The following is a 13,061-nucleotide window of genomic DNA, read 5'->3' on the forward strand; positions in this document are numbered from 1 at the left end:
TGGATATCTACATGAAAAAAAATGAAATTGGGTCTTATCTTATACCATACACAAAAATCAACACGAACTGGGTTAAGAACATAGACATAAGACCTGAAACCATAAAACTCCTGGAAGAAAACATAGAAGGAAACTCCATGATATTGATCTCGGAAATGATTTTTCCATGGGGACACCAAAAGCATGAACAAGAAAAGCAAAAATAAACAAGTAGGACTACATCAAAATAAGTTTCTGCACAGCAAAGGAAACAATCAAGAAACTAAAAAGGCAACCTGACAAACGGGAAAAAATATTTTCAAACCATATATATGATAATGGGATAATATCCAAAATATGTAAAGAATTCACACAACTCAAAAGCAGAGAAACCACAAATAAACCAATTTTAAAATGGGCAAAACCCCTGAACAGACATTTCTCCAAAAATACGCAAGTGGCCAAAAAGTATATAAAAACATGTTCAATGCCACTATTCATTAAGAAAATGCAAATCAAAACCACAGTGAGGTATCACCTCACACCTGTTAGGATGGCTATTATCCAAAAGTCAGAAGATAACAAGTCTTAGTGAGGATATGGAGAAAAGGGAGGCCTTATATACTGTTGGTGAGAATTTAAACTGGTGCAGCCATTATGGAAAATAGCATGGAGGTTCTTCAAAAAATTAAAAACAGAACTACCATAAAAGTGGGATCCACCAATCCCAATTCTGGGTATATATCCAAAGGAAGTGAAACCAGTATTTCAAAGAGATACCTGCATTCCCATCTACACTGCAGCATTATTCGCAGTACCAAGATATGGAATCAACCTAAATGTCTATTAATGGATGAATGGATTAAAAGGTTATATATAAATAAATAAACAAATAAATGCCATATTAGTCAGCCTAATAAAGAATGAAATCTGGCCATTTGTGACAAAACAGATGAACGTGGAGGAGATTATGCTAAGTGAAATAAATGGTGATATCACTTATATGTGGGATCTAAAAAAAGTTGAACTCATGGGACTTCCCCAGTGGTCTAGTGGGTAAAACCACACTCCCAATGCAGAAGGCCCAGGTTCGATCCCTGGTTGGGGAACCAGATCCTGCATGCATGCTGCAACTAAGAGTCCGCATGACGCAACTAAAGATCCCGCGTGCCACAACTAAGACCTGGCGCAGCCAAAATAAATAAATAAATATTAAAAAAAAAAAAGCTGAACTCATAGAAACAGAGAGTAGAATAGTGGCGACCAAGGGTCAGGAGTGGGGGGAATGTTGGCCACAGGGTACAAGCTTTCAGTTATGAGTAAGTTCCAGAGACCTAATGTACAACATGGTGACTAAAGTTAAAAGTAATGCATTGTATACTTGAAATTTTCTAAGCAAGTAGATATTAAGTATTCTCAACACACAAAAAAACAACTATATGAGGTGAAGGATATACTAATTGGCTTGACTGTGGTAATGATTTCACAATGTATAACAAAACATCACATTGTACATCTTAAATATATACAATTTTTATTTGTCAGTTATACCTCAACAAAGCTGAAAAATAAAATATTGAGACTGAGAAAAAAAATAAATTAATGAAACTTTATCTTATGTGAACTTTACTATTCAACAGCAAAACTACAAAACACATTCTTTTAGGCATTGTGCTAGATGTCGGCTTAAAAGCAAGCAAGATGAATAAGATACAGCCTGGTCTTCAAGGAGCTTAATATCTAGCAGAGGGGACACTGATGCATTTATAAAGAAAGCTACAGAAGAGAAGCAATATCTGAACAGATACCTGGAAGTCAACTCTGACTTCCCTGTATCTTCCCCAGATACTAAGTACTATATCCTAGTACTATACTACCTCTGTGTTACTTAGAGCCTTTTGACTAAAAACTTTTAACTAGTTTCAGTAAGAAAGGAGAATTTATTGACCCCCATGACCAATTCAGAGGCTGGGGTGGCACTATTCCGAGGGACAGCTGAAACCAAGGATATGAATACCATCAGGTCTCTCTCTGATTCCCTATAGGCTGGTTTCAGTTTTTCCAATGGCAGTCTTCTTTGTAACATGCCAGAGATGGGGAAGGCTATAAACATCTCTGATAGCAGTGAGAACCAAACAGAAAAGGTTACCTTCCTCTAGCTCAACTTAGAACTGAGCTCTGGGAAAGGCTCTGGTTAGGCCAATTTGGTTCATATGCCCACTTCATGCAGTGGTCACTGTGGCCATGTGGGCTAAGGCCAGGGGCTCACCTCTTAACCAATATTATAGGCAGAGAGGCAGTTCATGACAGAACAGAAGTCAAGTGTTTGAAAAGGGGACAACGAATAGCAAAGACATAGCCTCATGAAGGAATTTCTGAGCTAGGCAGCCACTCCAATGTGTACCTACTATAATTGCCAAGCCATAATTGAGAAAAATCCCTATACTCATCAGCTTCTATACTACAGTCATTTCTCCAATTCTTGTCCTCTTGCCTTTGAGAGTCGTCTCCAAACTGGTCTCCCTTGGTTCACTATCTCAACTCTAGTTTGGTATGTTACGTGAAAGAATATTGGACTTTATTCTGTGGACCATATGGTGGAAGGGGCAGAGAAGCTACCGATCAGTAAAATTAGAGAAATCCTCTAAGCAAGAGATAAGGGCCTAAACTGATGCAACTGTTTGGGGATAGAGAGGAGATAGTGCAACACCTTTTAAGCATAATGAAGATGGTATCAATACCAACTGGTTATGAAGTTTGAGAAAGAGAAAGGAAGCAAAAAAAATCATTCTGAAATTTCTAGCTTTGGTGGCTGACTGTATGGAACACCATTTATTAGAACAAAGAATACACCATTTATTAGAACAAAGAATAAGGGAGCAGGAAAAAGTCAACCTAAGGACATGCTGATCTTAAGACACTTACAAGCAATGTAGACAAGAAATTTTTAGTAGATGATTAGATGACAATTTGTTAATCAAGGAGGCCTATAAAACAGATAAAAGATTTGGGAGCTTATTGGTTAGGTATTAAAAGCATAGTAAAGAAGATTCACTTTTTGAGATAATATATACTCACAGCATGGTACCTAGATGCTAGACCCTGTCTTAGGTATGAGGAAAACAGAGTCCCTACCAAGTCACAAAAGGGAATATGAAGATTGGTGAGGATCTAAGCCCCAAAAAACATTTGGGGTATAAATGAAAAAAGAATCAGAAAAGATTGAAGATGAATTTTCAAGAGAACAACAAATATGTAACACAGGAAACATGGCACAACAGCAAAGAGGTTAAAGAAGGATAAAGATGAGGTGTGTCCAAAGCTTTCCAATTAAAACAGAATTTGGCTAGCAACCCCAGACATAACTTCCTCTAATATTCCACTAGATAATACCTACAAAACAGAATAAAACAAAAATTCATACACATGACTCTAAACAAGAGAAAACATAGTGCCAAAATCAGGGAGGAATTTCAACAATAAGGCAAATGGAACTAACAAAATAATAACAGCTCTTAAACACTCAGGCTTTGCCTTGTATCTTTCTGTATTAAAAAAAAAAAAAAAGGAAGATATACCCTCTCTTTCATTCTATGACTGTGACTCATTGAGTCACACAGTCTCTATAAATCTATCATTAAACTATGTTGGCTACCTATGCACCGACTGCAAACAAAAGTGCTGTTTCTTCTGAGGTGGTCAGAGGACAGTTATTTTATCCATTCTGTTCCTTTACCTCTGTCCAGCACTGTCTTGTATAAGGCAAGAAATTGGTGGGTAGTGGTGGTTTGGCTAGTAATAGCACAAAGCATCATAGCTTGCATAATTACAGAGGTTTTCATGGAACCCGTTCGGTATTGTAATTTTCCTTATATTCCATAAGTACAAAGAATCAGAGAATCAGGTAGTGAGGGGTAGAAAATACCACATCAGTACCACACAACTTTACTAATTAAATGCTTAAAAGAACCTGGGAATTGGGCTGGGAGCCGTGTACATCAACTTACTAATGAATGAAGACTGTAGGAAGGGAATTATCTACTGTATAAGCAGCTAAGAAATGGAACCAAGAGCAACTTCCTAAGCCCTATTTGTTGGCAAACACAAAGTCTAGAAAACCGGTGCTCATTCAAGGAGAAGAAGAGATAAAAATTGAAAGGAACCCCATGGAAAATATCTTATAACCTTTTAAGAAAAAGCATAACTTTTGAAATAATTGCTATAGGAAACAGAAGAAAAAAGTTATTGTTATTTCAGAAAACCGTTTGGTATTCGCACATCTTGGAATAAGACAATCCTGTATTACATAATTTACTACAGAAAAAAAAGAGATAAAATGGGAAATGGAATAAGATGGAATGAAAACATTAGAATTAAGAAACTTGGGTTATCTGGTACTGAAGCCCATTGTTGAGAAAAATATGCAACAGAGACTGATTATGACCCAGAATGCCTAAAGAAAAAGTGTGCCAAGCCCCGTCCTTTACAGAAAAAGTCTGCCAATCCCAGCTCTACACTCTTCCTTATAATACTTTTTTTTATCGATCTGACATCTCCCAGCTTGAGGGCTCAAATTAATATCCTGAATCCTTTGTTAATGTAAAAAACTGACAAAGCCCTAAATCTTTAAATTAGTTCAAACTAAAACCACACGCATAGTTTTTTTTTTTTTTTATCATACTACAGCTAGTTTAAACTAAGGCATTCCAGTTCCAAGTTCAGCATTCTTTGTGCTATGAGATAACTTAAGGTTTACAGACCTTCCCCTTACCTATCTGTAGTAAGAAGAGCCAGGCTATGAATATCTTTTTTTTCATTTGCATGTTTATGCAGTTCATCAATATAATCCATAAGTTTCTTTTCAGTTTGTTCAGCTTTCCATCTCTTCTCTCTCTCTTGGTCTAGTTCCTCAACAAGTGCCTGAAAGAAAACAATATTGTTATGTGAAATTGGAAAAGTTACCTAACCTCTCACTGACTCAATTTTCTCATTTATAATGTGGGAATAAGAGCATCTAATTCAAAGGGCTGTGGTGAGAATTAACCAAAAGAATGGAAGTAAAGCATGCAAAACAGTGTCTGGCACAAAATAGCCATTCAGTAAATGTTAGCTGCTATTATTATTGTCATAATGATTTTTATTATTTTCTAAATATTAAGGCCTTTATACCTGAGAATAAGGGAACAAAACCAATAGCATGAAAGGTGTGAAATGTTTCAAAAAGTAATCATACTATTGGAAGAATAGTGCACATTACAATCCTAAGTATAACCAGTTGTTCACAGTAAAATAAGGGTAAGTTAATAAAAAATATAAAATAAATCAATGTGTGCCAAAAATTCTTAACAACATGTGAATGATTAAGGAAAATATTGAAGAATTTTAAAATTCTTGAATGCCTCTTAATCTGGAATCCACGGGTCCAAAACTGGGTTTCAGGAGAGCCCATGAATACCCTGAAATTATATACAACATTTTATGAGTTTCTCTAAGGAAGTTTCTCTATAAAAAACCCATAGATTTCCTTAGATATTTAAAGGAGTCTGAGACTCATAAGTTAGGAACCACTGCTTTAGGAAGAATTCAAAAATTCAGACATGTTTTCTCCTCCACAAGCATACAACACAATGATTTCACTGAAATCTGATCTTAAATAAATGTGTAATTTCCATTCCTTTAAAAATTACAAAAATAGTAACATTACACAAAATCTGGAAATCAGGAAGGGGAAAATAACCCAACTGCAACCCCCAATAAAATTACACAAAATATTTTTTTGCTCATAAAAACATGCATAGTTTTTCTGGGACTAACTTCGAATTTAAAAATAAGATTATTCATATCCAATTTTTCTTAATCTCTTAAATCATACCCGGTAAGTGGCATTTTCTGAGGTACCGTTGTTTACTTTAATTATTTCAGTCTTCTGCTTTTCTGATTCTTCTAATATATTACTGTTCACTAAAGATGATCTTACGTGTAATTCTTTAAAGAAAGGTGGTTTCATTTTACGATTACAACTGCAAAGAAAAAGTCACAAAAAATAACTCAAAGAAATGTATAATACTTATAACTATTTTTCACAACTTAGGTAATGACAATCCAGCATAAAGAGAGCCTTTTATATAAATTTATATGAAAGTACTGACTAAATTTGAGGCTGCAAGGCTGAAAAGTCAAATCTTTTGACATTAGAATAGTAAAAAAATATGACCATGAGATAATTTTAAGAAAAAAGCCAGCAATAGTAACTTCTGTGTGCCTTATCTGAATTTCTAGAACTAAAAGAAGTACCTTATAAAAGCATTGTTGTTTTTACTGTGGTGCATAGTTTTGGAATAATATGGGATTTTTGATCTTCGAGGAATTTTTCTATTGCATTCTTTTCTGTTTCCATAGTCACTTTCAGAAGTCACATCTGTGTCTCTTTTTGGTTTGAGATCTTTCTCAGGAACATTATCTATTAAAGAATTAGAAGTCTAGAATAAAAAAAACAAAGTTTTTTAAAAGTTCAATTCAGTATAAAAGAACATAATTTGGCATTTTCTAAAATGTTATAACTTTTTACAAGATAAAAGATTTATAAACTAGGTATGTTTGGAATTAAAGACAAAGGATTCAACTTCTGGTATGGACAAGTAAGCTCCTATGAGGTTGACGCTCTCAAGATAACAATTACAAACTGGGGAAAAATACAAACAAAACAACAACAAACACACACTACTTGGAATCCTGGAAAGTGAACCAAAGTAGTCTTATTCTAGAGGAGAGTTGACACCTGGAAATATGACCAGAATGGATTGTTTCTGCTTTATGGCTTTTATCCTAAGAAAACAGCACAATTGGCACTACGTAGGGAGTCTTAAAACTCAGGTGGGAAACCCACAAACTTTGGGGTCTGAAGATTCTGAGGATAGTATGGAATAGACTGCAAGAAGCCCAGCAAAGGATAAAAAAAAGCAGCAGTTAGCCAAAGCAAATTAAATGCTTGCTGTAACAAAACTATTAACACTCTTTGGAGGCCTATAGCAGCATCTCGATTCTCCACAAAGTAACATTCACACTGTCCAGGATAAAATCCAGAATTACTCACAGTAGGAAGAACCAGGAAAATATGACCTATTCTCAAGAGAAATGACCATCAATGGAGACCTGAGAGGACCTAAATGTTCAAATAAGCAGAGAAGAACTTTACAACAGTGATCATAAGTATGCTCAATGATATAAAAAGTGCTTATCATGCATGAAAAGGAAATTCAGCAGAGAAGCAAACATTATTTTAAAAAATGGAAATTTTACAACTGAAAAATACAATGTCTAAAGTAAAAATTGGCTGGACTAATACAGAATGAGGTGATAAAAGAAAGAATATGTAAACTTGAAAATAGTTCAGTGGACTTATTCAATGTGAAGAATACAGAGAAAAAAAGTTGATAAAACTGACAGAGCATCAGGGGATTGTGGGACACATCAAAAGGTCTAAATGGAATTTGAAAAAAGAGGAAAGAGAATGGGACAGAGAAATATTTGAAGCAATGATGGCCAAAAATTCTGAAATTGAGTAAAAACATAAATTTACATTGCATAATGATAAAAGAATCAGTTAAATAGGAAGAAAAAGTAGTCATAAGTGTGTATGTGCTTAGTAAGAGAGCTTTAAAATATGACAAGCAAATGTTGAGAGAATTAAAGAAATAGACAAATCCACAATCATAGTTGAAGAATCTAACATCTCACATGCAACTGATAGAACTAGATAATAAAAATAAAAATCAGTAAAATTAAAACTGTTGCTTATCAAAAGACCCTTAAGGAAATGAATATGCAACCCACAGATTGGGAGAAAATATATTTGACAAAACATTAGTATTCAAGATATAAAATGAATTCCTATAACTCAGTAATAGACTAATCACTCAATAAAAATGTGGGCAAAATTTTTGAACACTGCACAAAAGATTCAATAAGTACATGAAAAAGTGCTTAACATCACTGATCATTAGTGAAATGCAGATTAAAGTTACAATGAATATCAGTATACACCCACTAGAATGGCTAAAATAAAATCAATGCTAACACCAAACATTGGTGAGGATATGGAACGACTGGAACAGTCAGTTTACATTGTTGGTGGGAATAAAATGGAACAATCACCTTGGGAAAGCTCTGGCAGTTTCTTATATAACTAAAACAAACACCTACCCTATAATCTAGAAATTCTAGTTCTAGATATTTACTGAAGAGAAATGAAGATCTAAGTTCACAAAAAGACTTGTACTGTAATGTTCATAGCAGTTTTATCCACAAACCTGGAAAGAACCCAGTGGTATATCAATAGGGATAATGGAAAAATAAACTGTGGTATAATCATACAACAGAATACCACACAGCAATAAAAACAAACTACTGATACACATAATAATGGACTGATTTCAAGGTTATTCTGAGTGAAAGAGGCCTTACACAAAAGAGTATATATACTGTATGATTCCACTTATATTAGGTTCTGGAAGGAGTATTAAATAGTCTATGGTCAAAAAAAATGAGAAAAGTGATGGCGAGGGTGGGGAGTGCAGGAGAGAAACGCCTGTGAGCAGCAGCACGAGGGAACATTTTAGGACAGTGACGCTTACCTTCATAAACGTTTGGGTAACAGGCCTATGTACTGTCAATTCAGGGAATACACATGTCTATTTTACATCAAAAGTAAAAAAAAAAGAAAAAGTAAAAATAACTGTAAAAAAATACTGAACTATAATGATATGATACACAGGCTTAAGTATTTAGGGGGAAGTATACTGATACGTGTGATTCACTTTAAAATGTGTCATAAAATAAGATAGTTTCATAAATGAGTAGATGGATAGACATATGATGAAATAAGTAGAGCAAAATGTTGATGGTGGAATCTAGTTGGGTATACTGCTAATTTACTAAGAAATTCTCTTAAATTTGCTCTAAGTTTTAAAATGTTCATAATAAAATGGTGGGGGAAAAATGAAAACTTAAAGACAAAAAAACAGCCTTTCACGGAGAGAATTCTCAAAATCAGTGTAACAATTATAAGTCCAGTAATTAAGAAGAATAACCATCATTATATTATAGCACATTTTCAGTAACTTTATGACTTCGCTTATAATTTAAGTGTATATATCAACTGAAATTCAAATTGTATGTTTACCCTTTATACCAAGTAAGTTAGCAAACAAGAAGTCCTTCTCCTAACAATTTTATATGCATAGCAACAAATCATCCTTTTTCCCCCAGAGAGCTAGACTCCTATTCTTAGTTATAAAGTAGGAAGAATTATCACTAACTGAATAAGAAGCATGACAGTGGAAAGAATACCAGATTGGATATCAGGACATTTGCGTTTGAAGTTCAACTATGCCTCACTAAAATAAAGGACTCTTAAATAAACTGAGTTTCTTTTCTATATAACAAGAACAACGATATATTAATCTCTATCTACTTGATTGAGTTATTGTGATAATGAAATGAGGATGGCATAAGAGAAGCTGAAAAGTTCACTTCAAATTTAGGTTATTAAAGAGAAAGAAGAGTCAGCCATTCTAAGATGGAAGATGAAACCTGAAGAGATGAAGAGCCTAGTATCTCAGTAATATGTTATCAATGATGTCAAAGAATGCATCTGCCAGCATTCTGGTCCCAGTTCTACTACAATCTACCTCTGTGGCCCAAATTGAAATCTCTAGGGATTTTTGGCACACATAGTCTTATTCATGCACCCACCTAAGGTAGACCTAAGGTAGACCTAAGGTAGACCTCGTGTTTATCAAGCATTGCTAATGTTATAGCTAAGACAATAGTTCAGGATTATTAATAACCCATCGAACCATAATCATTCCATAAGCATTTTCCACTACTCACCCCCATTTTGAGAAAAAATTTAAATATTAAAATTCAACTACAAATTTCTAGGTCAAACTGACTTTTGACTAATAGCCTTTCGGGCCTATCCCAGTCTTTCTCCTCCATGTCCAGGTAGGGGATAAAGGAAAAATCCATTGCATTCTGGGAGGTGTAGTGTTCAAGGAAACAACTGTTAGTATAGATCAGAGCAAGAATGCTAGAGAGAAGGTTGTAGACTCAAATAGTAGTAAATTCTAGGAATTACGGATCATCCACATAGTTCAAAGATTTCTAAAAACCAGAGAACTAGTAGCAGGGGTAAAAAAGGATTAGTATTTCAAGAAAGCAGAGGTTATTTGGTAAGGGTCTGCTGTAAACAGGAATTGAAGCAGGAATTATATAAAATAACTTGCCACTTAGCTATAGGTTATAGAAGTGGCTTTGATCATGAAACAACTGAAGAGAAAGTAGAGGCCAAAAGTAGCTCACATATCCTCTATGTTAATAAGCACTGAATCCAAAGAGTTCTATTTACTTGAAATAAAAGGTGGGTGGGTGGAAATAATAACAAATAATTCCTTTGTTGCAGAACAACAAAATAATTACATAATGAAGATTTGAAGGAGGACATTAAGGAAAATGAGTGAAAAAAGTATGTTTTTCCTACCACTACTACTACAATAGAATCCTATTTTAAAGAAAAATAAATAAACATACACACCAATGCAATAAATATAGACTGTTTCTGGTGGGTCAGCTTGTATGCAATTTTACTGCACATTTTCTTACAATTTTTTTTCTCCAACAAACACACTGCTTAGAAAAGTAGGAAAAATATTTACTTCATTGAGAAGCTGTAAAATTTGGTCATCTAATTTCTGAAGTTTCATCTCATTCTGAAAATCATTTTCATTATTAACTTTCTCTGGCTCAGGACACACAGATATAAAGGATGTCAAACCAGTATCTGCTGGTGTACTTGCAAAGTGATCCAAGGGGGCTACCTCATCGATAGGTGGTGTTACCACTGGCATATCATCAAAGATCTAGGACACAGAAACAAACCAAAATCCTTTAAATTTACATTTATTTATTAATTAAAATTTGAAGATATCTTTTATATTAGGGAAAAAAAAAAACATACTATACCTCATCTTCACTTATATTTAGGGGAGAGTCAGAAGAAACTAAATTATCCAAAAGACCTTCAAAGCACTGTAGGCGTGATGAGTTTATTTCTGCCATATTTACTGGTTCACCGAATATGTTCTTGCAATCTAGGATTCTAAGCTGTGGCAAAGTCTGGAGCATAACTGCTCTGTACCCTTGGAAACAAATCATTCAAAATGAAAACTCAAGCATAAAAAGAAAGGTTAATTATTTCTAGAATGAAGTAAATTTTTCAGCTACCAGATATATCACCTGAATGATAAAATTAGTCCTGGAATGAAACTAATAAACGTGTAATAAAAAACTACTTAGTTCTTCTCCAGTACATAATCATTAAATACAAAACAAACAAAACACTACCCCCCAACCCCTCGCAAACAACCCTCCTGATGAAAGTCAGAAAGTTAAAAAATCATCATTTCTGGAACTATCTTTTATAAAATTGCTGTAAAGCTATAAATGCATGAAACGACTAGCAATTTATTCCAGACAGAAAATCAAATATATCTCTTGTTTATTTGTAATATGATTAGTATAGATGTAAATCAGGATGATGAGAATAACAATCAGAGAAGCAAGAATTTTGCTAGTGAGGCCATAAGCATTAACAAACTTAAACATTCCTACTTTCTCCTCTTAAATTCTATATAACTAGGATTAAAACAGACAATCTATCAAGTATTTAAGAATATGTTTATTTTCCCTAATTACATATGAGAAGTCTGGCAAATTAACATTAATTTGGTGTTTAGGTTAATAGAAACACTTCAATTTTGATAAATTTTAAAACCAAGTAAAATAAAGTGGTTGGAAGAACTACAAAAGAAAGAAGTCTGGAAAATTCATGTTAGAAATTTTGAGGAAAGAAAAGTATTTTCAGTAATAATTCTGGGGGGAGGGCAACTGTGTTCAGAGAAATACCTCACCTAGGAAAGAAAATGAAAAACAAAGGTTCAAACTATAGGAACTAGAGGTTCTTGAGACGAGATTATTAGGAAAAAAATCCAATTTGTGGGTCAGTAAATTAAAGTTGTCTTAGGAATAAGGTTTTTTTTTTTCCAAGAAAAGGGTTTCCCCCCAAAATGGAAATCTGCTCTGATTTTTAGGGAAACTCTATCATTATATGGGCTTAGGAAAATAGCTGATCTCAAATCTAATATATTCTTCTGCAAAGTAAAATTATCAAAATAGGTTTCCATTCTGGGAAAAGCCTTTTCATAGCTGCATATTAATGAGAACACAGCCTCTGCAGCCAACTTCTACCCAAACACATCTTTAGAATGTATATTCATATTCTACGTTTGTATCTTATTGTTGGGTTAAGCAATTTGAGATAAGTGAGTTCTAGAAATGGCAGTCTGGTCTGCTTTATCTTTGCCAACCTCAATAATTTTGAATTAGATCAAATGGCATTTCAGCAGCATCTTCTATATATCTTGTATCTTAATAAGTCTAAGCTCATATTAAGTTTAAGCTTTCTTCTTAAAAAAAGTCATTTACTTGTTAATAATTTAACACATTCACATGGTGTAAAATTCAAAAGGTATTCAGTAAAAAGTTTTCCTAACATTTCCTGATTCCCAGATGCCCTTTTCTCATTTCCTGATCCCTACCTACCTAATACTGAAGTTAGCCACTATTACCAGATTTTTGTGTATCCTTCTAGGTATTTTATATATATATACTCAGCAAACACACACACACGTTATCCTTTGCACACAAATGGGAGCGTATTATACACAATGTTTCGCAACTTCCTTTTCTTTCTCTTAACAGTAGTATATCTTGGAGATAACTGCTTATCAGTAGCTAAAGAGATTCTATATTCTTTTTTATGGCTGCTTAGTATTATACTATAAGAATATATCATAAGCACAATTTAATTTTGAGGCATTCACTTATCAAATATAAAACTGTCTAAAGAGAATTACTTATCTCTTCAGCTTGTGTTCCTCTTTTAACAGCAATTTAGTTTGTCTTAATAAAATAATTTATTTGCAATTATACTTTTCCAAATACATAATAAAAAGTTGCAAAGC

At 33.8% G+C, this 13,061-nt stretch overlaps 1 protein-coding gene across 1 annotated transcript in view; it reads right to left on the bottom strand.

Annotated features, from left to right (window-relative positions):
- Positions 1-13,061, bottom strand: part of LRRCC1 (leucine rich repeat and coiled-coil centrosomal protein 1) — a 35,121-nt gene that overhangs the window by 14,522 nt on the left and 7,538 nt on the right. Inside the window, exons 5-9 of the mRNA XM_007461734.1 lie at positions 11,002-11,177; positions 10,695-10,898; positions 6,274-6,458; positions 5,852-5,999; positions 4,751-4,899 (exon numbers count right to left, since the gene is read on the bottom strand). Of these exons, the coding sequence (XP_007461796.1) occupies positions 4,751-4,899; positions 5,852-5,999; positions 6,274-6,458; positions 10,695-10,898; positions 11,002-11,177 (862 nt within the window). The remainder of the gene's footprint in view (positions 1-4,750; positions 4,900-5,851; positions 6,000-6,273; positions 6,459-10,694; positions 10,899-11,001; positions 11,178-13,061) is intronic.

Source organism: Lipotes vexillifer, unplaced genomic scaffold, assembly GCF_000442215.2.
Source record: "Lipotes vexillifer unplaced genomic scaffold, Lipotes_vexillifer_v1.1 scaffold163, whole genome shotgun sequence".
Taxonomy (NCBI): Eukaryota; Metazoa; Chordata; class Mammalia; order Artiodactyla; family Lipotidae; genus Lipotes; species Lipotes vexillifer.